Raw genomic sequence first — 27,963 nt, forward strand, 5'->3', positions numbered from 1 at the left:
TCCTTCATAACTTTATTTCAGAAAAAATACAGAATTATAAGTAATTTTATAAGCCACATATACTAAAAGCATCAAAGGAAAGGTTCTTCAAATGCAGAGTTTGATTATTGTATAATCGTACATTTTGTCTGACTTGATTTGAGTCATGTAATTAGATTGTAAATATGGCATTCATTTTCTTTTCTGTATGTACTATTTTTAAGTTAGAAGATAAACATATTCATATTTTAAATACTGATATTTTTGTGCAACTCATTGAAAATGGATCAGAGTAAAAAAACAACAGAGTAAAATACTCAATTCTGAAATAAAGCTAAATATGATCATCAGACTTGCACAACATAAATTATAATGAAGTCTAATTATTTGAGCTAACATCTACTTTCATTCATTAATTTTTAATGCAGCGCCGATTACAACAAAGTTGCGTTCTTTTGTGTTTTAAACGTGTAGGAAATTCAAGTACTGACCCGCAGGAAACAACTCCACTGAATACAGCTGCAGAAGTAATACTGCATTCAAGTACTCCAACTATGCTCGGAGTTTCAGGCTTTTCCCCCCCGATTTCAGACTGTGCGGCGCGTCAAGCGATTTGAAATGTGAAACCAATACTTTTTTTTCCTATGTGACTGTCAGAATTACGGTAAATTACTCAACGTAGAAACCAACTAACGGTCTCAGCCATAGACTGTAAAAAGTAGTCTAATAATCTCAGTTTATTTCCTACCATAGTACAATTGACAAGTGACCCAAAAGTTAATGACCCAAGTGACCCAACGATCGTTTACGTGTCTACGCCTTGTTTGCTTTCCCCAGTTTATGTAACGACTGGGGCGCATTTATGAATTGTCACAGTCCGAAACCCCCTTTCCGATTATTCGGACAGCACGTGAATGCACGGCAACGACAGAACGTACCCGCTAGTTAGCTCGTTAGCGCTCTTAGCAAACAACAGTCTTTAGTGACTACGTTGCCGAACTGGAACTGACGATCTGCAAGTCATGTTAGCGGATTTTGACTTTTTTACTTTACATGGACCGATGGAACTGTTTGACCCTTGTTGCCTTGCAGCGGACAAAATAGATTTCATGGAATAACACTTGCGTTTAGTGCACAACACCAGCTTGTCAAAGTACAGACTAAAAGTTGGCTAACTTTAGCCCATCCGCTAACGAACACACGAAATTTTGATTTGGGAGGAAGGACGGGGGGGGGGGGGGAAATTGATCGGTAGAATTGTCGGGCATCGCTAGTACTGTCACTGTGACACACTTAGTAACGTTGACTATCCGTGCATCCTGTGTGATATCTGACACTGTTACGTTAATAAGAAATGTTTTAGCTGGTTGTCAACAACAAACATCTAAGTCAGGCTAACGTTAGCTTTAAAACGGACGGCCTCAAAATTCTTCTTACGTTATATGAGTTGTGTAAGTTAGACTCGTTTGTCGTTTATTTTCACCAGCTAACCCTGGTGTTGTAAAAACGTCTCTCTTTGTCGGACTTGTTGACTCTAGCAGGAGGACTACAGAAGAAACTCATGGCATCTGATGTGATCGAGAGCGAGGCGGTGCTGAAGCCTGTTAATAATAATGACGATGATATGAGTTTAAACAATGGAAGCCCCGATTTTGTCACAACCGGGAGGAATCACGAGGAGTTTGGAAACAGAAACGCGTCCAGTCCTTCGTCTTCTGGGGTTTCCGGAGAAGGAGACGAGGAGGAATTTGGTGACCTACAAAAAAGCACAGCCTCTACGGTTGAAAATGGCGAAGAGGCACTCCAAGAGAGTCCTATAAAAACAAGACACACGCCACCACGGGAGAGGAAAAGTCCAGACAATGAGCAGAGACAGCCGGGGGCGAGAAGCTCGACACCAGGGAGCCTTTCCCAACCACGCACACCAACTACACCCACCGCAAGGTCTGCACATTTATGTTCGCCCTACTTGTTCACAAAAAAACATGTAAAGCAACAACATCACGTTTCTTCACCAAGGCGACTGCTTCTGTTCAAGTGTCTGAATGTTTTCTACTGGATTTAAAAGTTGTTTGAAAGGCCTGTGATTCTCCACTCATTGCCTGTGGCTGTACTCTTTTCTATGATTTGTGTTCGGCTCTCCAAACGAAGACTTTGCTTCACCAGGCAAAACTGGTATATTGGCTTATTTACCTACATTTTTTTTCTAAATCAGTGCTTAACCTACAAACTAGCCATTCCAACAGAAGAAAGGGAAAATCCTGTCTAAACCTTTTTTTGTGTGGCATTTTTTGTATTGTTTTAGCGGGGTCAAAGAAGAAGGCAGAGGAGAGACTGAGCTGCTATGAAATGTGTTTCTGGAAAATTACAGAGAGGGAAGTCAATAACAAGAGGCGCTAAAATGATCTCTTTTTTTGTACATTTCTAAACAAAAAAGGGATTCTATAAACATCGCATAAAACATGAACTATATTACAATATAACATGCACAAATCTTTAGAGGTAAAGCTATCGTGATCTCAGACCTGTAGGCTGCAGCAACATCACATGCATCACAGAGAATCATTTAGCAGACCATTGAGGTTCATGCCAGGAAGATAAAAAAGTCTCTTGTGTGTGACTCTTGGCAAACAAAAGAGGCAGTTCAGTAAGTACTGTATGTGCAGATGTCTGTTACGGTAACTTGATCCGTTTATGAAAGGGCAACACCTGGAAAGCAACACTACAAAGAGACATGTTATGTACCACGAAGAGATGGTATTTTATCATGTTTTAAGGATATCCTGTGACTGCCCACTAAGGTTTTTTTTTTTTTTTTTCATTTCAAAGTATAAGTTATGGCAATTTTATGACATAAATAAGAATTTCCAGAAGTTTTATAAAACCGAGGGATTAGACATTTACTCTTTAGGTGTGTCTTTAAAAAGACAAGTTGCTCACTCTTCGTGTGATGACACGTTTTTATATCAGAGGAACTCAAAACTCCCTGTCTTGAAGTCTTGAACCTCAGAATCACCCCTTTAGTATATAAACATTAATTTACAGATGTATTCATCTCACCAAGATAGGACTGTTTGATGTTATTGAATAATATATATTTTTTTTTATTATATTAGCATTCTATGTGTCAGCCATTTTTGAAATTGAACCTCCTTAATGTGGCCACTTACGCAGCTTGGTGCCTTTTAACCGAAGGGTTAATTTTTCTGCATCCATTTCCCTGTGGCACCTCAGCCTCTCTCAGCTGGATTTCAAATGTAATGTGGGGATTAGCTCTACACATAAACTAAACTGCTATGTTATGAAATGTTGGGTACTAAATGCCCAGAGTGTTTTTTTGTATGTCTGGGAGCACAAACACAGTCATGTATGTGATTACTGCATCAAAGGGAGCTCTGTACAGTCAAGATACAGACACCATGAGCTGCATTAGTGAGTAAGTCCTGAACACAAGCTCGTAAGCTTTTCAAGAAGCCAGTGATCTGATTAGGTGGCGAGCTATAACTCCAAGCGATGAATTTGATTAGGACCGCAACAACATAAGCATCTGTCCACAAGCCGATTGAATGGAGGTGTCATGTTTAATATTCTACAGGCTGCAGGAAGCCTTCACTCCAACTGTGTTTTACATGTTCAGAATTCTTTTTTTTTTTTTTAAATACCAAAAGATGTCCAGCTGTAAAGCTGTAATGTTTTTTTAAGAAAACCCTTACATGCAGCAGTAGTGCTAAACGGACAGGGTTCATGTTTCACCACATTACTTGTTTATATGCCACATCATACTCACTGTAGTTCAAACTGAGATAAAGAAGATTCATGAAGTATTACATCGGTATGCTTTTGTCATTTCCTCGATGGATCCCCTCATCGTAACATAAAGATGCCCGTCTTTGATTGCAACCTTTAAATATCCTGTGCTCTTTTGTAGCGTTTCTTAAAAGTACTGTCCACGTTTCCGTCGTATCTCCATTTTTTTTTTCTTTCCAGCTTTTAGCTGAGAACATATTAACGCATGAACTGAAAGTTGCCTTTGACTCTTGGTCGATGTTTTCCCACATAATCCTTTGAGGATTGTACAAGTCACAAGCAGCTGTTACAGATAACCGATTATGTGTCGAGTTTTTCTGTCACAGATAATCTCTGCTAGCCTCTTAATGCATTCTCAGCACAAGAGGGCCTTTTACGACTATTGATCATTAAACACTAGGGGTGGGAATCGTCAGTCACCTCACGATTCGATTATCAACCGACTCGATGCATTGCTACGCTTCTCAATTTTGGATCTTTATACATGGTTCATTTTTACCCATCAATACAAACAATTAGGTGACTTTAAACCCGTTTATTTAAAATCTTTGCAACACATAAATCCCACAAACAGATGCCCCTTTGCAACAAATATATCCTTTTTTCAAAGTCCTCCCGATAAGACTGAACAAGAGCATACTCCAAAATAGTTTTTTATTGCATGCGGCTGCTCTCCCATTTTCGATCTTGAATAAACACTGCGCGTTGCACCTACGCAGCAGTAACCTGAAGTGAGCCAGTCCATTACAATAATAATAATAATAATAATAATCATAGATTATAGACTACGCTATGAAACACAAGATGGCAAAACCTTTTTCTTTGTTTCCCTTCCCAGTCTGGAGCGCCGTGAGTCAGTGGCCACAAGAGAGGCCCGCCTTCGTATGGAAGGAGTTGTGCTCAAGGAAGAGTGGCAGGATGAGGATTTTCCACGGTAGGGACACTCGAGCAGAACGTTGTATGGATGTTGGTTCCCAGCTTTATGTTGCTTGTTTGTGTTTGTAAGGTCACTCAAACTATAACCATGCTCTCACCACCCGTTTGATTTTTAGGCCCCTCCCGGAGGAAGAGGAGCTGGATGAGGACCTTTTTGCAGGAACGTCTGAAGAGGGAGACCCTGGTAATAAAAAACACATTAGTATACACAGCAATCTATCATGATGCAAGACAGTTTTAAAGGACATGTTCACTGTTTCCAAAACTCAAACACTACCAGCTTGCATATAAACTTGCATACATTGAGAAAATGAGTGGGGAGCTGTAATCAGTTATTGTAATTATGTCGTGCAGAAATGCCCTCAAGTTGAGCTGAAAGGAATAAGAAGCTGCACTCAATTTCCTCTGGTCTTTTCTTTGCTGCTTTTGAATAGTGGTTCCTAACATGGGGTCCAAGAATATCAGGCTACATAGTCAGCTGACGCTCTTAATTGAGCTTACAAGGAAATCAATTTAAGTGTCTCCTTTTTTTTTTTTTGCTTCTGTTTGTGGGCTCAGCTTTATTTTTGAGACAAGTAAGGGGGATGCAAAGGGGGGGGGGGAAGTTTGGGAACCTCTTCAGTAGAGGGCCAGTTACACAAAGAAGAATCTTAACAAATATTACAAGATATCATTAGAGTTGTTGCACACACCCAAAGGAAGTCTGATATTAGTTTTGGCTTGACTTTGTCAGGCGTTTCTGCACGAACAAACACGTTGGATCTGCTTCTGAAGTATTTCCTCATTGCAATGTTAAGTGTCAAGTTCTGATAGACGTGCAGCACTCTCCTTTTGTGTTGGTACAAACACACAGCACACTCACTGATGATTTGGATTGTAACGTAGGTTATATCATGAACCATGGCAAGAGGGCAAAGAAGAAGCTTTCAGCTCCAGACATCAGTCTCACTCTGGACCGCAGTGAAAGTTCTCTTTTCTCTGATGACCTGGATGAAAGTACGGAGCTGGACCTGGATGGCATAGACACACCTTCAGACAACAGCAATGAGTTTGAATGGGAAGGTAGGCACTTGTATGATGACATGGATCTTAGCCAACATCATCACTTCTTCTTCTTCCAGTTTGTTTGTAACATTGAAAGTTGGGATTGACTTGAGAGATTCGGAGATTCTGTAAATTGGAAACTGATGAATTCTACAGTGTTCATCTATAATGGGATTAATCATAGGATAACAAGGAAGCACGTTTTTTGTCAGACCAGTGTTTTTATTTATTCTCCTGCTTCTTGGATCCTTCTTTAAACTGCATCCTTGATTTGACAGGTTTGGAACGACAGCTCAATTAAGTGTAGTTAAAATGTGCTCTGTTGTGTGTTTTTTTTTTTTTTGTGTTTCCACACTGCTGCCTTCCTCTTTTTCAAATGGAAGACTTGTTTCCATTCTCTGCCTGGAAACAGGCTGCAGGCCAGCTACAGGTTTCTCTCTTCCTAGTGGTAAGGCCTCTTGGACAGCGCCCTTCTCTCCCCCCCCCCCCCCCCCCCCCCTCCTGCCCACCATGAGTCAATCAACCCCTATTGTCCAGATTCTGTCCTGTCCTCAACTTTTCATACAAAATCATGGGGATGTTTGGTGTTTCATGCCCTTCCTTTTCAGTTCATGGTTTTTATTATTTTGCATGTTTCTGCTTAATTGACATTTCTGCCGTTTGCCGAAATAATCAGTCACATCTCGTCGATTAGGACGTTTGTTTATCTGCACAGTGATGCTGCAGCTGTCAGATGGACGCTTAAAGAAACAACTTTAAATAACCTTATACAGATTGATTTGCAAGTGTTGTTTACATTGCATCCCAGTACTTTAAATGATGAATAGTTTGGTAAACTATCTAAGTACTAAGTATCTAAACATGTGGCGGATTCTGAAACGTTCAGATGATCAGGTTTGATTCTTTGTGTTTTAGAAAGAGGTTGCTCGTCCTGACAGTGTTTTGTGATTTGGTTCCATGTGTTTTGGATTCTGCTCGTTGCATGCTTGATAAACATGATCATTTTATTACTTTTTTTTAATATTATAAATCCCACAGAAATGCACAGAAGGCCTGTGGGTTATAGCAGTGGTTTGTGTTCTGTCTTTGAGTGTGCTTTACACACTTGTTTCTGTTCATGGTTCAGACACGAAACACGTGCATGCTGAGTATCTCACTGTGTACAATGATGACCTCAGGACGAATAGAAACGTGATTGTTGGTGTTGATTTTGAGAGCGAGCATGCTATCACGCGACTGCAAAGTCTTTATGGTAAATGTTATTGTCATTTTGGTTGATTCACATGCATGGATTGAAAAGTTTATGATTTCTCAAAACATCAAAACATTCAAAACGATTTGCACAGCATGAATTGATTTGATGACATCACATCCAGTGGATTTTTAATTTTATTTTTATTTTTTTTTGCCAAGCTGTGCGTTTTAACGTTCCTTTTTCTTCCGTCAGATGATCTCCCCAAGCCGAAAACCACAGAGCTGCTACAGAAGGGTATGGTATCAGTGCAGGAGTACTCAGCCGCGGACGAGAGGGAGGAGGGTCGGCGCTGGAGGGTGTTTCGGATCGGAGACCAGGAACACAGAGTGGACATGAAGGCCATCGAACCTTACAAGAGGGTCATCAGCCACGGAGGTCGGCGTTCATTCTTCATAAAATAATTGAGTCAAAAATATGAATTCAAACATGTTTGGGAAATCAAGCTGTTCTTTTGATGCTTCTTCATCCATTTCTAATGTTAGATTTGTTTCCTTCCAGGTTACTATGGAGACGGTTTGAATGCCATAATTGTTTTTGCTGTGTGCTTTATGCCTGAGAGCAATCAACCAAATTACAGATACATCATGGACAATCTATTCAAGTGAGTGTTCATGTGAAATGCTCTGGCCTCCATGAGCAAATATTTTAGTACCAGCAGTAATGAAAACGTTCCTTTTGCAGATATGTGATCGGAACACTGGAGCTTTTGGTTGCTGAGAACTATATGATTGTGTATTTGAACGGAGCGACATCTCGGAAAAAGATGCCGACAGTCAGCTGGCTCCGAAAATGTTATCAGCAGATTGACAGGAGGTGAGTGCACATCAATCTAATCCAGCGTCGTCACAGATGACATGGGATTAAATTCTTTGTTTCTCTGTTTTTTTGTTCAGGTTAAGAAAAAACTTGAAGTCTTTCATAATTGTTCATCCCTCTTGGTTTATTCGCACCCTGCTGGCACTTACTAAACCATTCATAAGGTAACTTTAAGGTTTAAAATGTGAAGGAATAACGAGTTTCGAAGCAAACTTTTCGAATCTGACACTTTCTTCTGCTTTTCACAGCTCCAAATTTAGTCAGAAAATAAAGTTTGTGTACAGCTTGAAAGACCTTGCTGAACTGGTTCCAATGGAATATGTGTCCATACCAGATTGTATTAAACAGTAAGTATGCTTCACACAAACACATCCGCATTCATCAACCTTTTTTTGTCTTTTTTTTTGTCTTTTTTTTTTTTAAACATTTTTTAACAAAGCCTGTTAAGTCCTGTCAGAGGACAAATCAGTGAGGCGGTGTCTGAAAGCTAATGCATATACATCCAATTTATAATTACATGAGAAATGTGTTGGCATTTGTTTGTACAGAACTGGTCGGTATTCATACATTCTGTTTATATATCAGATTGGGTCTGGATTGTGGGTAGAATCACAAATCAACAGATTTAAAAGTCGACCTGCTTCCCCTCACTGATGTGGCTCACCCTAACATTTTCTCCCTTCCACAGATTTCAGTCAGTCCTCACAACTCTTGGTACAAAGCATAATCAAATAATTCCCACTCAAGTTATTCCTTTGAAGTGCCTTGCTGCTTTCCCTGTAATTGATTTCCACATTCCTGTCGTTAATTCTGGTCCTCGCACTTTTCCAAATCTCACTAATCTGGCAAAGTTGAGTCGCGTTTCACCTGTAGGTGGTGCTACAGCAACTTTTTCCTTTTCTTGCTGCTCGTTTCGAATATTGCTCTTTGTTCAAATCTGTAGAAGAGTATTTGTCCTTTGTCCAGAATCATGGACCCCGTCTGCCCGTAACACTGTCATCTGTCTAACGCCACATGTGTGATGATGAAGAAGAGATCAAATGTGGCTTATATAACCTGTGTGCATCTGAAGCATAATGTAACCTAGACGAGTAAATGCACGATTTAAAATTCTTCTCACATGACTGATAAGAGCCGATTGAAGAGGATTTAGTTGGCCCAAAGGGAAAGTAAAGAAGACACCTTATTTTCTCGTGTCTGCTGCTATTAACAAACGTGGGGATCCTGCTGATGAATTACTCATGCAGTGTTTTTATGTCAAGTGAGGTGATCTTCTCTCCTCATGGCACCTCAAAGACTTTGTTTTGTTTCTTTTCAAATGATGTTGCTGTTTGGATATTTTGGTTGCTTTTGGCTGTGTATTTCTCTTTTCCTTAACCCCCAATTTCCTGCCCCCTCTTGAAGGTTTGACGAAGAAAAAAATAGGAAAACCTCTAAAAGGTATTACGCACTTTCACCCAGGATCAGTCGTAGCTTCTTTCTTTTTTTCATGTTTCTTTTGCATTCACAAAACTAACATGGAAATGATCTGTTGGCTCTCAGAAATGCACCAACACACCTCAAACTCTCCTGTGTTTTTGGTAGACAAAAATGATTCACTGTTCCAGGCTAGCCTCTTTCTTCTTAGCAGAGTTAGCATGTTACTGAACAGAAGGCTGAGCAGCTCGTTGGATTGGTTTCCAAACATAGGTGACTTGGTGATTGTTTAACCAACTTAATACTATTTCTGAGCCAATTCTGTGAAGTTTAACTCAAAACCAATTCACTTCAGCTTGTTCTTTACGTACCGCCTCAAACAGAATAACAGCTTTCTATATGTGGTGTTACACATTCCCTGTACCTCTTTTAGCCTTTTAGCTGGCTGCTAAAAGAAGACATGTTTTGCAGTAGGTGATTAAATAGATGCTCTCTGATATTAAGGTTGGGCTTCAAGTAAGACTTACTTGCATGTGTTTTTTTTATAACCAGGTTTAGAATTTGATGTGGTTCATGTTGGGTAAGTTTGTTCTTCTAAGCGGGATTTAAATACAAGGAAGTAGATTGTCTTAGTCACTGTGGTGTGTGGTTGCACAGTAACCATGTCCTCACATGGTTTTCCCTCAGTAACTCACTGAACACTCGCCTTGTCTACACTCACAGCTCTCTGCATGACTCACTACATACCCACTCGCTGCTGCTGATGATTAGTAACTGCCACAAACTGTTTTCACCCTTGCACATGGGAATATTTTGCTCATTACTGATAAGCCACGAGTGTTCAGTTCCTGGGATTCAAGTATATTGTAGGGTTGCTAAACATGAAAGTACTCAGCCTGAAGTTTTGAAGGATATCTGGTGTTCAGACACAACTAGCTGAGTTCTCTAACATTAAGATTGTAGGAGAAATCGAATGCATTTGTCTTGTATCTCACAAAGTGTAAACTTTTCTTATAGGATTGGTATGGGCAAAGTGATTTTTTTATGCTTCAGTAAATGAACTGGATTCACATTTATCAAGTCATTCAGTTATGAACAGAGAAAAATAAGGTAGTGATTGTTATGACGAAAATAGGCTCTAATCAAATCACAAATTCTCTGCTGCACAAAGAATCACTTTAAAGATAGTATTAAGGTAATGATCACATGTAACATGTAAAGTATTTATAGCCATCAAGAAGCCTGTAATCACCTTGATTAATCACTGATTACAGCCCCCACATCCCTGTAACACAGCAGTCTGATGATACTGAATTTGTCTGCAGAATCGACAAGGACATGCCTGGCAAAGTGGAGGCAGCGGTGCCTGCTGTTTCTGAGTGACCCTGCTCGCATGTGGAGGAGGAGAACGATGAAGAACGTTACGAACCGCAGCCACTCTTCTGTTTCTGTTACGGGCAAAGTGACTGGAGACTTAGCTCTTTGCATCAAGAAAGTGCCTTTATAAAATGATGCTGCCATTTTCATTGTGGACCTTTTACTGCTTGATTCTCAGCGTTTTCCCACAATCTGTCAGAAATGTTTTCAATCTTTTTTTTTTGTATCTACTGCCGGTATATCACAATGACGTAGCTTATGGGTGTTCTCCAGTTACTGTTGTATCAAAGCATTATTTAAGGCACTCTGTTACAGACGATTGATGCATGTTCTGCTTTATTACATTTAAATATATATTTATATTCAAAGGTGACAAAGGAGAGAAATTAATATATTTTTATGGTTGCTCTGATTTTAACTGCATTGTAGTCTCTGCCCCCTTTGAGGGGTATGTCATAGAACACCATTTTTGATGCCGCCTGTTTTTTTCACTGTTCACTGTTGAAATCCTGCCTCGAGTAAATAAAGTTTTATTTTTGGCCCCTCAGTTGAATGTGCCCTCTGAATTATGGAGGGAGATCATTTGTGAGAGCAACAAACTGAAGCAAAAATAAAGATCTCATAATACATTTCCTCTAAGTAAAATCATGGATCAACAAGATTGTTTTCTATTCATTTTTATTTGAATTGTGGCGTTTTTGCAGCGGTAACAAAACAGAAAAACATTTATGATAGATAGATACTTTATTGATCCTGAGGGAAATTTAAGGCATCCAGTAGCGGTGTACAAGACGAGCAGGACACAAGACATTAGTTACAATGGCAGCGCCTAAACTATGCATGATGACATTTTTAGTGGGTTTAGCAATATTGTCACAAACTGAATTGCTGTACATATCACAGCTGTTGTTGCACTTGGGCTCCACGAGATGGCGCAATACATTCAGATTTCATTGAAATCAAGACGCTCTAAAATGAAATGACAAAATGCATTTAGAGGTCTGCTATTATCTTGACAAAGATAGAAATGCTATACAATATAACAAAAACTTAGTTAACGTTAAATAAAAATAAATTATGTTTGAAAACAATTTTTGCGAATAATTTTAGAGCCTGTGTTTACTTAGATTTATGTCCGATAGCTTTGAAGCGCAGAACTGACTCCAAACATCGAATAGCGACATCGTCTACCTCAGGATCAAACTTATTAGCAAAGAGCTGCTGTTGTGTTAAGAGCCACTGGACGTCTCCAACTCCATAAACACAAACGGATCTTCTGTACACTCCAGTGCAATGACCGTACGGAGCTCCACTTCTTACGTCTCCTGCGAGAAAACCCCACTTTACCACACGAGCCAAAGCGATCATGTCTGACGTATCAAACTTGTTGTTGGCAGGCACTGATCCAGGGACAGACTGCATCCTCTGCAGGGTTGCCCAGAGGTGCTCATCAGGGCTGTATGTGTCTTTCGCCCACTCCATGAGCTGCTGAACTCCTCTGTCCTGCATCACATGTTCCACAAAGGCTCTTGTGACCACAAAATAAGCGTTTCCTGTGAACATGGGGCTGCTGATAGGAGGTGGGCTTTTCTTCACATTTGTTTGTTTAACAGTGTCCGTGACATTGTGATGATACATCCATCGGCCGGCCTTGTGGTCACTGGGGACCTCAGACTCCATGCTGTTTCTCCCATTGATGGCCTCCAGTGCCTGGATCATTTCTCTGTTGGTTTTGATGGGGAAGTCTGTCCCGCATGTGTTAAGCAGGTACTTCCACTGGATTGTTGAGTTTAGCAGATCTTTCATGCAATTCAAATCAGCCTGCACTCTGGACCATGATGCATACACTACTCTCTCTAACTTACTGGCTATAAACACATTAGGAAAGCAGGAAACAATAGCCTCTACAGCCTTTTGGAATTTTCCTGACGATTTCTGGTCCACGTGCACACAGTAGATGTTCTGAGGAGTGTAAACAGCTCTTAGAAGTCGCTCAAACATCTCAATCTTGTCATGGATCACCATGGAGTAGGCAATAGGGAAATCCCTCTCTTCTTCACTGAGGGGCACCGCAAAAAAGCCTTTTTCTTTAATATAAGCTTCACAATCTTTTTTCACATTGATGTAGAAGTCCTCAGATAACAGAGTATGTCTTTTCCTGGATGTGAGAAGTTCCTCTAGTTCCCTTTTCTTGCCTTCTGTATCTCCACTTATGATAGCCATGCAGCCAGGAAGGTCGCGAGAGAACTCTTGTGGTATCCTGACATCAGATAGTGTCTTTCTGTTAGAGCTGGTTTCCCACAGGAACAGAGAAAAAAATGCTCCTATGAGGATGAGAGAGAGTCTTAACAACATTTGGCCCCTCGAAAATCTATGAAAAGCCATTTCCCTTCTCAAAGTGAGTACAACACAGATGAGTGCCGGTTACAGTCTAACCATATGGAAAGAAGCTGCTGTTTTATCAGGTGAAGGACCACTTAATGATTGATCCTTTAAAGTAGGTGTGTCAAGAATTTATTCCTTTCCAGTTAGATCTTAACTTCCTGGTAGTCGTGAATTCTCTATTTGCTAAGGATTTATGTGGCCATTGATTCACACTTTCACAATGACACATAAGGATGTTTAACCTGTACAAGGAAGAAAAAAACAAATACACTACATGTTGCTTAAGTCGTCACCTGTGAATGAAAACTGTAAAAACGGTTGGCCAGGAAAGCCAATTACCAAATTTCAGGGATTGCATCAGATGAAAAAGTGTTTATTTTATTCATTTATATTTACAGCAAATGCAGATCTAAGTCTTACATGAACACATCACTTTTCAACAAATATATCTTTAATAGCGAGTGAAAAAAAGAAACGTTATAATTGCTACTTATATATACACTTATAAATGCATATCTCTTTTTTCCTCACATTTGCCTCATCTAAAAATGTACATTGTAAAGAAACAGGCATTTTGCAGAGTAAAATAAACACCAGAATACAAAAAGTATAATACCACTACATTCTCTTCTAAAAATGAATCTATTTTGAATTCACCTATTGTAAGTATCCACATAGAGATGGTTATGTTGTATCTATGATGAATTAAGACAAGTTCCCTCATCATCGTCATCGTGGTCTGCTCTCGCATCCTGCTCATGGATAAAGCTGTAGCGCCGATACACTGATCCATTTCTGCTTGTGTACACCACGTCCACCTCGTCTCCGCTGTCTGGCTCTGGCACGCCATGGGGCATGTTGATGCTGGTGCTGCCACTCAGTCTCTCGTAGCTCTGACTCCAGCAGAACCTCTTCTTTGCTTGGGCCTTGACCAAAGCAAACACAGCCAGAGCTAACCCCAGTGCCAGCAGCAGGGCGACAGGCAAAGCAGCCGTGGTGTGCTTTAGAGCTCTGGATGACATATTTAGGTCTGATGCCTCATCGTCTCCAGACTTAGGCTGGGGGGCCTCCACACATAGTGCTGGACAGACACAACAATGAAAAAACAGGCTTTAATTAGGTGTGTATATTAAAAAAAATCCTATGATTCCTGTGATAGGCCGGGTCTTTACCTGAGCGGCTGTCACAAACGCAGCAGTCAGTGCTGTTCCCTCCGGCCTGACAGCAACGTGCACAGCGGCTTTCCACAGCATGCAGAGCAGAATCTCGATGACACGTCAGACACTGGTCAGGTCTGGGGCCATTGCAATGCCTACACGAACTGTCACATGGCTCACAGGTTTCCTAAATTATAAAGGTATAAATAAATATTTATAAAAGAAAGTTTGACTAGAAAGAACGGTTGAAGAAATTATAAATAAGGGTCAGTGTCTTGTGACGCTTTAATGTGCTTCAGAAGGTAATAACAAACTTAGCAGCAAAATATTACCTTCAAAGAAGACATGAATTTAAGTCATGTTTTTAAGAGATTTCCAAATTTAACTTAGCATCAAATTTATTGTAAGAAGGGGTCTGTGAAAGCACATTATCAGGGCCTTTAATTATCACCTTCAAGAGAATAGGACCTTGAACTTTACCTAGTATTAATGATGTAGGTCTACATCGGCAGCATCTTTAATGATTACATTTTATGGAGCGTTATCTGGAGTGTTTTACGGTAAAATTAATGCTCTTGTTAATCATTTTGTGTGATATGAAAGTTAGAGCGATAGATATTAACTACTGATAAGAACAAACCTCTTGTGAAAAGTATCGCCCCTCCTCACACCTCGGGTAGCAGACTTTGTGTTTTAGAGTGCTACCCCAGTCGCACGTCACACAGCTCTGAGGCGAGGCATCTGCAAACACACATTCATTTAAACTGAAAATGAAAAATGAAACTCAAATATTGACAAAAGAAAAAATACAGCTTAATTCTGTACATTGTTCAGTTGACTAACTGTGACTGTGTGACGATTGAGTAATCAGTCAAGAGCTCCTTTATCACCTGTGCATGTCTGACAACTGGTGTGGCATTGTTTGCACATATCATTAAGAAGATAAAAGCGACGTGGGCAGCGCTCAACACAAAGCTTAGTCCCTTGTAGCTCCAGAAGAGGAGGGGGACAGGCCCTGCAGGACTCAGGCCCTGGTCCTGTACACATCTCACAGGCGTGGTCACATCTCTCACAGCGGGAGCCCTCTCTGTAATACCTTATGAAAGACAAAAAAGAGAGAGATGTTAAAAAGTATGAACATTTTGTTAATCTTGCATACAGTATTAATGAGTTTAAATTTGGTCAATCTACGTCTTCAAAGTTAAAAAACATTGTAAATCAATCAGTAAAAAAAATAAATAAAAAAAATATCATCGCTACCTTTACGATTGGCTGAATCCACAACCCTTAAACTAACATCAATTTGTAATCTTTCTGTTATAAAACAAGAATTACAATTATTAACAAAACGTGAAGCTGTTCTTTTGACACAACTATGTACTTTCAAGACTATACTTAAAACTTTTATTTTTTTAAATCTTATAGTTAGGACTGGTGCAGGGATAGACCAGCTCATAGTTATGTTATAGGCCGGTCGGGGGAACTGGCACCTTGAACTCTCATCTCTCTCTCTGCATTCATGCTATATTACGGCATGTCACAAGCTTTCGCTTCCTTGTAATATAGCAATAACTAAGGCCTTTTACCTGCTTTTTGTAACATAACAATCAACATGGTCATCAATGTCTTGAGATAACACTTGCTATGGCTTGACGCTATACAAATAAAGATTGATAGATTTTTCATTATCTTCTCATTTATATTGTTTCCTATCACCACATGCTCCTGGTTTTGTATCAGCGCATAACGGTTGTTGAGAAAAGTCAACAAAACAGGTTGTTGTTCTGTGCAAAGTAATTATTTCAAAGATTATGATGGAACTTTCGCCCTTGTACCCAGTGGGACAATGTGTGACACAGAGCTGAAGGAGATGCAGATATCCTGTAGAACAGGTGACGCAATCTCTGGACGATGCCCCGGTGCAGGTGGCGCAGGCGTGGTCACAAGGTGAACAGAATCCCAGCTCTGTGCCGTCTGCCTCCTGCCTCGTGCTGTACGTACCAGCAGGACACTCACTCACACAGGTTCTGTCTGGAAAATACACCACAAACATTTATTCATTTTATTAAATCTGGACATCATTTAGCATTATGATTTTTTTTTATATTCTTAGATTCTTATGTGATGCACAAATGCCAAAAATCTGTTTTGTCACAGCATGGTATCCTGCATTTTGCAGTGTTTCCATACGCTAATTTTAAATATTCCCAAATAACCGATCCATACCATCCTACTTTTTGGGACCCTTCCGTTGGGGTGTCAAGAATATCGAGCCGACCCGAAAAGTTGGAGCTAAACACTACAGTCCATTGATTGGTCGAAAGAATCGTCACTTCCCCTGTGTCGTTAGCAAACAAAACCCTAGCGTGTTTAAACCATTGACTGTAACACACAGCACTTCTGTATTTCTCCTCGCCGCACACAGCCTTCTTTGAAACAAAGCTTGATTGAGTTTTTGTAATAAAGAGTCACATGCCAGTGACAGAGGAGAGGAACTGCTGGATGTCTTCCATGTTTGTTTTGTTTGTGTCACGTTTTTTGACCATTCTTGACTGGCCCAGCCAGAGCCCTGACCTTAACTCAATTGAGCATCTCTGGAGAGACCTGAAAATTGCTGTCCACCAACGTTCACCATCCAACCTGACAGAACTGGAGAGGATCTGCAGGGAAGAACGGCAGAGGATCCCCAAATCCAGGTGTGAAAAACTTATTGCACCATTTCCAAGAAGACTCATGGCTGTACGAGCTCAAAAGGGAGCTTCTACTCAATACTGAGCAAAGGGTCTGAATACTTATGACTATGTGATGTTTCAGTTTTTCTTTTTAAATAAATTTGCAAACATTTCTACATTTCTGTTTTTTTTCTGTTAACATGGGGTGCTGAGTGTACATTAATGAGAAATAAAATCAACTTTTAAGATTTTAGCAAATGACTGCAATGAAACAAAGAATGAAACATTTAAAGGGGTCTGAATACTTTCTATACCCACTGTACAGTTTTTGTTCACACTAAGAAGTTATTGTGAAGTTCAACTTAATGAATGTATTTTTTGCCACACACACACACACACACACACACACACACACACACACACACACACACACACACACACACACACACACACACACACACACACACACACACACACACACACACACACACACACACACACACACACACACACACACACACACACACCTGTTTTATAAACATTTTTCAACGATTGAAAGTGGATGACTACAGATGGAAATAAGCCCCTTTGCTATGTTCTAACATATCAACATGTTTATGTTCATTATTGTGCACTGTCCTGATTGAAATCAATGAATGATGCTGATGATCTAATTAAAAGTACTCCTGAAAGAGAGAAACATGTAAGGAACTTTATTAATGAAAGAACTAAAAAACAATCCTGTTTGAATTATACAATCAAGAATCAGAATTGTTTTGAATCGTGAGGTTGCCAAGGACAACACAAAATATAAAAATAATACATTAAATGTACTCATAGCACTCCTTTTGTGAAACTGTGGAAAAATAATTCAGGAGCTCTTCCTATCACTAACCTATCAGGAACTTCTTCAGGTCCACTGAAAGATGTCCCACCTTTTTTCCCCATGTAACTTTAACTGTTGCTTCAAATAAATAAAAAAGAATGTTGCTTTGTTATGAATGGACCTTTCAAAAATCTCCTATAAAAACATGTACTATTAAGTCCTCAACAAATGAATCAGAGGCAGTTAAACAGTCATCGTAAAATGCTTACTATGAAGGTACTGGGGGGTGGCACAGGTCTGACATTCATCGCTGCCTGGCCCCTCACAGGAGTAACAGTGTCGGTGACAGCCCATGCAGGTGAACTGGTCTTCATGTAGGTAGGTTCTTGTTGGGCAGTCTGTGTCACCTGTCACGCCACACAACAATGTGTTTGGATCCAGCACAAGTCCCTTCTCACACTGGGTGCACTGGTTAGCGTCTGGGCCGGAGCAGCTCTTACACGTCTGGTGGCACTCTGCACAGAGACGAAATCAAAACCTGAAACAGTCCTATCCCACCAAAATGTTCTAGAGATGATAATGTATTCACAAAACCAAATAAAACCAAATAAACATGGGGCACTGTTGAAATTAGCTTAACATTCTCCAGGCTCCAAAATCCTCACCATGGTTTTGTGTTGTTTCACAATTCTTAATTTTAAGACATGGAAAGCACTTTCTACATCCTGAAAAATACATCCCAGACTATTTAAAAAATGTTTACATAGGTGAGATGCTTCTATGCATCAGGTGTGTTTAAAAATTCAAAATGAGGGCACGAGGTAGTAGGATCAGAAATATTGATTTATTTATATCAAACCCTACTTTGACAATGCCAAATCTGTGTCCCAAGTGCTCACCTTGACATTCCAGTGCTTCAGTTTCATAGTAAGTACCAGTGGGGCAGTCTGTGGAGCATGCACCCTTATAGAGTTTAGGGCTGAATGTGGAGCAGGCTTCACAGTCATCTACCAGGGGCCCTGAGCAGCTGCCACAGGTAGGGTGGCACTGACCACAGCGGCCTTCCTCCATGTCCTCGTAGTAGCCCATGGGACAACTAGCCTTGCACACACCATTCAGCATCATGTAGAGAAAAGTGCATTCTGAAATGATACAATGGTAGAGCTGTTAAAAAAAATTCAGTATGTCTTACAATACATTTAAATATCTCATCCTCTTGGAATTTAATGTAAATAAACTTACTGAAACAGGTCCTGTCGTCGGTGCAAACGTCACAGTGTGGTTGGCAGCGTCTGCAGGTTCCATCATCTGCAGGGTACGTCCGCAGTGAACAGTTGAGTCTGCACATGCCGCCCTCTAAGTAGTGACCATCAGCGCAGGACAGACACTGGGACTTGATGCCGTCACATGTCAGACAGGAGGTATCACAGGCTTCACATGAGCTCTCTGCTGTCTCGAAAAAACCACTGAAAGTAAAGTCAGATGACATTTGAGACATACAAAGGAAAATACAGCAAAGACATACACACAATATTCTTTCTTCAGTCTAATTATTAGATTTATCGAGGCGCTTACTCTGGGCAGTTAGACCAGCAGCGCCCCTGGTGGAGAAAGAGTTTATAGCTGCCTTTGGAACAGCTTATGCAGTTGTCACTGGTGTCCATGCAGGCCTCACAGTTTGGAGAGCAGTCCTCACACAACTGAGTGGCAGAGTTTGCGTAGGAGCCGGAAGGACACTGCACTACACAGGAACTGTCCTGGTCCAGAAAATATCCTGTGATACAAAAATACCCACAAACACACACAGTAAGAATTTAGACACATTTCCAATGTATTATCATGACAATTTGGAATTCATAGATGTACCTTTAAAACATGAGGAACAATCCAGTGCTTGTGGGCCAAAGCAGGTCTTACAGGATGCATTACATGTGTGACATTCACCATATCGACCTGTAATTATTTTTACATAATTAATATGAAGAACAGGGTAACCTTATTTCATACCATTACAAAATGTCACAGTTGAAAACAATTTATTACCGATGTGTTGTGTTTTTCTATTTTACATACTTTGACCACTAGAGGGAACCATCTCAGTTATAACTGTTTATGATTTGATGGATATAAAACCTGCAACATAAGACCTGCTCATGTCTGAATCTAGGCTGCTTATACACTGGATGAAAGAATGATGTCAGGCTTTATGACTTGGGTTTACTTGGGAAAAAAATGTGGAATAGTTGTAATAATAACAATTACAATAAGTTCAAATAGTTGGTACCATTTATACTCAAAACTGTACGTGATTAATGCTGTGCTACAATATATAACTGGCAATGCAACACAATATTATTCAAATATTTGTTCATGAAATGGTTCAGAGAGATACTTGGCTAACTGACAAGCAATCCTGACACTGAACATCACACATGATGAGCCACACAAGAATGTCAATAATCAAAGCACCGAGGCAGAAATGTAAATGATTGGCCTGCTTGCCCTATTTAGTTCATGACAACGGAGAATGCTGTTGACTCAGTCACCAAAGGAGAAGCAGGTGGAGAGCCCTGTGCTTGATGATGAGGAGCCTTTTGAAATAGCTGCACTAAAATGCCTCTCGAATGAAAGGTGATGCAGTATGTGTGCAGCAGGGTGACACAGTGAGTAGGAGACCGTCCTTCAACTTAGAGAGCCTTCGGCTGGGATCAAGCCCCTGTCTCAGCAGAAGCCATCCACCATGCTGAAGTGTCCTTGAGCAAGACGCTGAATTCATCCAAATAGCGGGGACAATATACTGATCTCTGCACTGACCTCTCAGAGGAGAGAAGCAATTACTTCCATCGGGAAATTAAACAATAACATACCAGTTTAACTGAATTTTACTGGAACAGATCACATAGAACTAACCCACCTATAAAGTAAAATAAAAAGCTTCTAAAAAGAAAGTTTAAGAAAAATAACCTAGATTAACTACTTAAGAATTGTTTTTTTTCCCACTTACCGTCATAATACTGTCCCAATGGGCAGTTCACCAGAGGACACTGCCCATGAAGGGGAGAGTTTCCACCATGGCAAAGGTCACAGTCTGTTGATCGAGGGCCATGGCATGTCTGGCATGAGCTCTGGCAAGGCTGGCAGCGCCACCCACTGGAGTCACTGTAGGTTTGCTGTGGACACTGTTTAATACACTCAAAACCTTAAAGGAGAAAGCAGCATGGGAAGGGAGTGTTAATATTTAAAGGTTTAAGTTTCCCTTACATTTGTTGTTAGTACATTCCTGAAACAAGTATGTATTGTAGAAAGCTTTTTGTTGTTGTTTTGGTAACTTGTGGCTCTGATGTCAGATATGCTTATATCAAACAACTTTTAAAACCCTATTCCTCTGTCTGCCCATCTCTCTCTCTCTCCAGAACTTCCCAGGCACCACACCTCAATCTTTTCACAAAGGCTCTTACGTCATGTTGAACCCTGTCTCAATGTACAACTGCATGCCTTTTAACTATCTCCCTGGACATGTTCTCATTATGTGGTCACTTTTTGGGCTTTGTATCACTACTTGGGACCTTTGAGGTATTGACAATGCAGAAGAAGAAGCTTGAAACCTACCACTGCAAATATAATAGTGTTTATTGCAGTGTGTAATTGGCTTGTATGTAGCTACAAAATATACAGTCTGTAGAGATGTGAAGTGACAACATTTAAATTTATTATATTGTATTGTAAAGTTTTTAACGATAATTTGAATGAGTAGAGGAGGAGGATATTTTCACAACTGAATACTTCCATTACCATGTTGGATATTGAACACAGTATGGAAAACAAAGGGTATGAAAGGAACCATCATTTAGTGTAAAAAGCCAAGGTATACACAGGCCCAGTCTCATCTAATCTTCTTTTTAAGACTCAATGCTTTAACTAACAACAAAACCAAAAAAATCATGATTTGCATGGACTACATTTGCATATCTCATGTTACAGATTTGCTGACATGGACATCATTTGCAATCCAAATGAGGACTCAGAGCTCCATCATTGCTCTTTGATAAGAAACATTTATAACTCTAGCACGCTGTGATTGGAGAGTATATGAAACACAAAGTTCACTAATCTCATGTGGACAAGGTTATCTGAATCCCTCTCTATGCTAATAGTAATAGTTGCAGGAGTAGAAATAATCATTCTTTGCTACTGGTACCATTGAGGAAGTAACCATGCTGGCAGGCAAGGCAGCGTGTGCTACTTCTGCAGTCTGTGCATGGTGACGGACAGGAAAGACACACACCCCGGCCCCTGTCTTCATAAGTGCTCTGGGGACAATGCCTGCGACACTGATGTCTGAAACTGTAAAAAAAAAAAAAGAAAATATAGGGCTTCTTCATAACTGTTAGCAAACCATTGCCTTGCTAGGCTTTGAGTGTGAAATGGTAAAAAAGAGGTTAATAGCTATGGCATATTATACACAAACGTATGTCATTGTTTTCTAATGCAAACACACAGAACATAGATTTTTTAAATATCAAAGACCTGAACTATTGTGATTTAAAGGCATTGCAAAGCATTACAGAGAGTGAAAGACTGAGGTTGCTGCAGCCGGTGTTTGAATGTGTCTGATGTCTGATGAACTGAAAAGAAACAAAACAGAAAACGCACCTCGAGCTACAGGCCATCTCAACATGCACTGAGTCAGCCGAAAGCACACCTGCAGCTGTATTGTTAACATCAATGCCATCTCTTTCAAAAGGTGCACTGAGTCAAAGATCAGGAAGGATGGCAAACAGAGACCACAACATAATGTGGGCTGCTGTTCATCAAGCTTATCGGGATTCTTTTCTCTTCTTAAGGAAGGAAGTTAATTGGTGTTTTATTTGAAGCCTTGAGGCATGGGAAGATTTCAGTCATTAACCTGCTCTATCAGTCCTTTGGGGGCTCACTGAGCTATTAAACATGAGACGGATGTCCTAAAAAAAAGTAGCAGCGAGGAGCTGAGATATGAAGTTTAAAAGATTTCACACACAAAAAATTAAGCAAGATCATTTCCTTCTTTCCAAACGGGGCGGCAGTAGCTCAGTCTGTAGGGACTTGGGTTGGGAACCGGAGGGTCGCCGGTTCGAGTCCCGGCACGGACCAAGTCCGGAAATTGGTTTGGTAGCTGGAGAGGTGCCAGTCCACTTCCTGAGCACTGCCGAGGTGCCCTTGAGCAAGGCACCGAACCCCAACAACTGCTCTGGGGCGCTCTCTGTGGGCAGCCCCCTCACTCTGAGACCTCTCCATTAAATGCAGAGTGAAAAACCGAATTTCCCCTTGCGGGATTAATAAAGTATATGAAAAGAAAAAAAAAAAAAGAAAAAAAAACTAATGACATAAACCCAACACATTAGCCGCTAGCTGCTATGGTAAAACATCATTTGCCACCTCCCAACATTGGAGAATTTTACCACTGACATCCCAAGCTGCACTTCCTGCAGCGTTGCCGTGGATTTGGTGCTAAGATTTCGAGGTTGTTTGAGAAGGAACAGCTGGAGGCGCCACACCGCATCCATCAGCTCACTTACAATAGCAACTGATGCAGACCAGCCTGTGTCTCCAGCCTGGAAACAGTGAGCTACTTAAGAATCTGCCTGGTGTTTAAGAATCCCTCTGTGCAAATATTCAACCATCCATTCCAGAGTAACAAATCAGCATTTCCAAAGCAACCTTTGTTCTGACTTTTACTCCTCAAAGTAGAAAAGAAACAGTTAAACTTTGCTGCTGGTTGTCCATAAAGTTAGGCGACTTTGATGTGGTATAACCCTTACTGAAAAGGACACCGCACATTATTAGTTAAGATGCAGTTATTTCCTTAGAGAGGAAAGGAAATGTTGAAAAATGCCAAGCATCCATCATGCTGTGCGGCTCTTTTATACAAAGTACTTTATGTGACAAAAAAATGGTCTCACAGATTCACAGTTTCTCCAGACAGCCAAATGTTAACATTTTCATTTCCACTAAACCTCAGCAGGGGACTTTGTTAAAGCTCTGGAAACTGTCAGAATCTATCACAGTAAGGCCGTTCCTGCAGTTCATGATCACCCCATGCTCTATTGGTTTTCTGTTATTTGTTTTTGCCCGCTGTAACCGCAGAAATAACAAAGATGACCTGTCATTCTAAATCACTTAAACCATTACTATGAAAGGGAAAGTCACAGAAGCAGTTTCACAGAAGAAGACTGAGTATCTCCCTGCACCTATGGAACAGTAATAAAAGGAGGTAAGCAATGCATTTTCTTTCACCCATCCTCTGCTGTGATTCACAAGAGCTGTCAGTGAAGTCAAGACGATGCACCCACATCACACGTATTACTGGCTATACTTTCCACTTGTACTTGCTCTCTCTGTCTCGTTTCTCCTCTCCTTCTCAAACATGTCATAAAAACAGGCTCTGGGAAGGTCCTCTGTAAAGCAGACTACTCTCTTTTGCTCGCACCAAGGCTCAGGTAACAATGGATGGCTCGGATTGGAAGGTAACTCGACTCACGCAATACCTGGAGGCCTAAACTCGAGGGAGATTGCACAATTGGAGGTCTGTTCTAGCTCTCTATCCTGTGTTGTACTCTGTCCTCTGGTTTGAACAGAAATACGAGTGACAATAACTTTCTTGTGAAGTGAAAAATGAGAAAATTCTGCAAGCCAATATATGGAAATGCACCCGACTCTATATACGGCATACTAATTTAGCCAACTCTTTATCTAGCAAGGCGTGTAAAACAATTACAAGGTCGTTTTGAGGTTAATTATCTCTGGGAAGCATAATTAATGTTCATGGTTTAAAACCTCTGAAAAAAATGCATGCACAAATCACAGCCCCATGCATAATTATTCCTACTATCGTCTTAAATTTCTGTCTAGCCAAAAAGAAATCTCAAATTCTGACTTGTCAAAGAAATGATTTCTCAACCAATATAGTAAATAAAGATCAGCTGCACTGTTGGTACTGAAAGCTAGCTAGTTAAGGCAACACCTGACCGAGTGTTCATTTAAAGATGGGAGTATGGGAAGCCTGAAAAATGCACTTATGATAAGATGGTTTAAAAAAGAACTCACAGAAAGTAACCTTCAACACAGCTGTTGCAGATCTCTGGGTCTTCTGTGTACGAACAAGAGAAGGTTAGATAAATGAACATTCACACGTAAAAGCAAACTCAATTTATAATATATTAAGCTGTGTTGTGACTTGTTATCCCTCGCGTTTTACTGCAGATCTACCTAACAGTAGAGAAGGAACAGTAGGCTGATGTAAAGGATTCCGTATGTGTTACTGACCTACAGAGCATGTTTTGCAGCCATTCTCACAGTCAATGCACTCTCCCGTATCGGGGTCCTCCACCTGCCCTGGAACACAGAAACGCAGCATAACAATGTCTGAATGGCTTCCTCTTAATCTCACGGCAAAATTAAAATCTCTGCTTTCCATTTACCCGTGTCACAGGATGCTGCTTGGCATACTCCATTCTGGAGCTTGAAGTTTTCCCGACATTTAGCACATATGTTCCTGTCAGTGCACAGTTCACAATTGGCTATGCAGGGCAGGCAGACGTAGTGACCCCTGTCAGAATAGAGTCCCCGGGGGCAGTGTGTCCGACAGCGACCTTGGTGGAGGAAACGTTCCTGTCCATCTTCATCTGAGGAGGAGGACATAGAGCACTTGCTAACATAAAGTCTATACTCTTTCTCCTCCAGTGAAGATGCCATTGGCCGTGTGAAACCGCTGTCAGGAAAGGGTTTTTCTCAAAACCTGGACTCTTTTAAAAGATAAAATCAAAGAACTTCTCACATTAAATACAGCATTAGAGTCAAACGAGCCTGTTCGTTAAATAGGATGACGGCACCCTGAAAGGACAAAAGGCCATCTTGGTGATGGTTGGTTTACGGCAAAATTGCAGCATTAACACAAAGTGAGGAAATCAAAACAGTTTCTTTACATGGGGAGATATGTCAGAATGATTAACAAGTGAATCAGTGGCAAAAAGCCTGAAAGGATTTAAAAATATCACAAATGCATAATTGGCAAAAAAAGACATACAAATCCTCAGCCCAGCATGATGACTGAAATTCAAAGATCAGAGTGTGACATTCTGACTAATGATGCTCCAACTTATGTAAACAAGGGCAATCAGAGGCAGATGAGAGACGAGAGCAGTGGGCAGGGACATGGTCTTGTGTAAGCCCTAATGATTAATACTCGGCCACCTGCCATTAAAGCCTAGCTGTGGCACCTGAGGCCTCTCTGGAAGCAGCAGAGTCACAACATTGTCTCTTCTGCTCAGTGCTGCACAGGAGATGTGTGAGACCTGGGGGAAAGGGGCAGCAAGCTGCGGCTGCCTTTCTTACCCTTCCACCTGCTTCAACCTCAACACGTACATAGAAATGTGGCTTCTATTGACAACAAACCACAGAGAACAAGTAATGGGGCAGACTTCAATGTGTTGATGTTCTTTGACACAAAAAGCTTCACTCACACAGATATCAAATGTGCAATAATGTATACTTTAGTATACACCTAATTAATCAAATCCATCATATAATAAAGTTAGATCAAGCTAGAGCACCACTGTAGGAAGACAGAATATGTGTATTACAAAAAGAGGTATGTGTTAGGAAAGCTAGATGATCCTACAGGTTTTGCAGGTTAAACTCAGTGAACTGAAACAGTAATACTTGCAGCCTGAGGGGATGTTTTTTTTTGTTTTTTTCTCCCCCCTTTCCCCCTGATTAACAAAGGCCCCATTCTGACTTGATCAGATTACGCTGTGAAAACTCACAAGAAAAATGATCACACCTTCATTTCTTACAGGTTTTAAAAGGACTGGAAAAATATATCAAAAAGTTGTATGGCCAGTCTGACAGTATATAACAATAGTAAATGGTCAACCAGAGCTGGATGCCCCTCCTCTAATTTAAAAGCCTTTAAAAACAACAACTTTGCTTTGGTAACCATTGATGGTGCTTAACTGAAAAGAAAACTCCACCTCGGTTGGATTAATGAATCTAGAAATTCTTTAAATCATGCATCTGAGGATCACTGTTTGAAAATCTCGTTTAAAAATTATCATTAAAGCCACTACTTAAAATAGTATTATTATGGCAAAGATATTAGCCTATTTTCATTGAATTCTTGATGGTGATTTGCTGCGCTTAGAAATGGGAAGCAAACATTCAAAACCCGTTTTTTTTTTTGACAAATCATTGCATATTGTTTAATTACAAGACCAAATTACATACGGACGTTAGTACTTATGGAATCCACGTTTGAAAAACACTGTTGTATGTTTTATATATAAAGGCGTGAAGGGAATTTTTACTTACCAACTCCACAGGTAGTGCATTCAAAGAGCTCGTGACCGTCGCACTCGGAGCAGGTGGGATGACAGAGGACACACTGGCTCTTCAGCAGAAACTGTCCACTCGGACAGGGAGACGAGGGTTTACAGGCAATAAATCCCCCACCGTACACGAAGATCAGAAACACGACGAAACACCTCATCGCTGTGCCCGTGGACTTTCACTGGGAGTGAGACAGACTCAGGGAGGACAGTGTCTCTACGGACCGTGCAGCACCTGTACTCTGACACAACGACGATATGGAGCACTGACACACCAGCCCAGAAATAACTTGCTGGACCAGTTCGCTCCAGTGAAACGCGCTGGACAATGAGCTCGGACTGCGGTTAGCATTTAAGAAAAGATTATATGAAAAGAGGGAGCATATTGTCTGTGCCACATAGATAAATGTAGGCTATCGTAGCCTGTTTGTAGCTTCTACAATGTGTAGGCTATGTATGTATGTATGTAGCGCTACCTTTAATGACCTTTCATTTTGCTCAGAAAACGTAAAACAACACAGGGCATCGTTTTGTGTCTATGAAGTGCCCTTATAACAACATACAAGTTCCCCATAGCGTCTATCAAAAAAAAAAAAAAGCTAGCTTTTTTTTATGGGTGGGTTTTTTTTTCTACAATTGTAAATTATAAAGAAAGCCACAATTTCAAAATACGGGTTGGTTTTGTGTAAATTTAATTTAAATTTGGATTTAGACATTCAGCTGACGTAAAGTGAGCCAATGTGATTGTTGAAATATCCGCCTTACTGGTTTATAGATTAATGTTTTAGGGTAAAAACAAACAAACAAACCCTGGCCTAACCTGAAGGAAATGGGGAAGCTATCAACCGCTGAGCTACTCCTCGTTTTGCACTGACAGGTTGTTTTGTAGGCGAGATTTCATTACTCTTTGCTAAATTGCAGTTATCATCCA

General features: G+C 40.5%; 2 protein-coding genes across 8 annotated transcripts; one reads left to right on the forward strand and one right to left on the reverse strand.

Moving 5' to 3' along the window:
* Positions 1–779: 779 nt before the first annotated feature.
* Positions 780–11,177, forward strand: bnip2 (BCL2 interacting protein 2; the record flags this gene model as incomplete). Of its 6 annotated transcripts, none has more annotated exons than XM_079345185.1 (12): positions 780–1,430; positions 1,518–1,923; positions 4,625–4,720; positions 4,839–4,906; positions 5,608–5,784; positions 7,214–7,396; positions 7,520–7,622; positions 7,703–7,834; positions 7,915–8,001; positions 8,086–8,184; positions 9,242–9,277; positions 10,579–11,177. In XM_079345185.1, exons 2-12 carry the CDS (start codon positions 1,541–1,543, stop codon positions 10,634–10,636), a joined length of 1,422 nt encoding a protein of 473 aa, XP_079201311.1. In that variant the 5' UTR covers positions 780–1,430; positions 1,518–1,540. The 6 variants fall into 6 exon arrangements, with proteins under 6 accessions (XP_079201311.1, XP_079201310.1, XP_079201313.1 ...); XM_079345187.1 differs by adding an exon at positions 9,806–9,833 and having other exon boundaries at positions 798–1,923; XM_079345184.1 differs by having other exon boundaries at positions 793–1,923.
* On the reverse strand, positions 10,600–27,511 carry LOC306824822 (beta-1,3-galactosyl-O-glycosyl-glycoprotein beta-1,6-N-acetylglucosaminyltransferase 3). Of its 2 annotated transcripts, XM_079345182.1 has the most exons (17): positions 27,016–27,511; positions 25,128–25,331; positions 24,973–25,041; positions 24,754–24,796; positions 21,869–22,014; positions 20,675–20,869; positions 19,537–19,623; positions 19,246–19,444; positions 18,913–19,136; positions 18,570–18,812; positions 17,940–18,185; positions 16,008–16,203; positions 15,063–15,268; positions 14,813–14,913; positions 14,188–14,359; positions 13,673–14,096; positions 12,881–12,954 (listed from the first exon to the last, which is right to left on the reverse strand). In XM_079345182.1, exons 1-16 carry the CDS (start codon positions 27,191–27,193, stop codon positions 13,711–13,713), a joined length of 2,895 nt encoding a protein of 964 aa, XP_079201308.1. In that variant the 5' UTR covers positions 27,194–27,511; the 3' UTR covers positions 12,881–12,954; positions 13,673–13,710. The 2 variants fall into 2 exon arrangements, with proteins under 2 accessions (XP_079201309.1, XP_079201308.1); XM_079345183.1 differs by lacking the exons at positions 14,188–14,359; positions 14,813–14,913; positions 15,063–15,268; ... (10 more) ...; positions 25,128–25,331; positions 27,016–27,511 and having other exon boundaries at positions 10,600–12,954; positions 13,673–13,996.
* Between the last annotated feature and the right edge of the window lie 452 nt (positions 27,512–27,963).

This window comes from Symphodus melops, assembly GCF_947650265.1.
Source record: "Symphodus melops genome assembly, chromosome: 6".
NCBI lineage: Eukaryota > Metazoa > Chordata > Actinopteri > Labriformes > Labridae > Symphodus > Symphodus melops.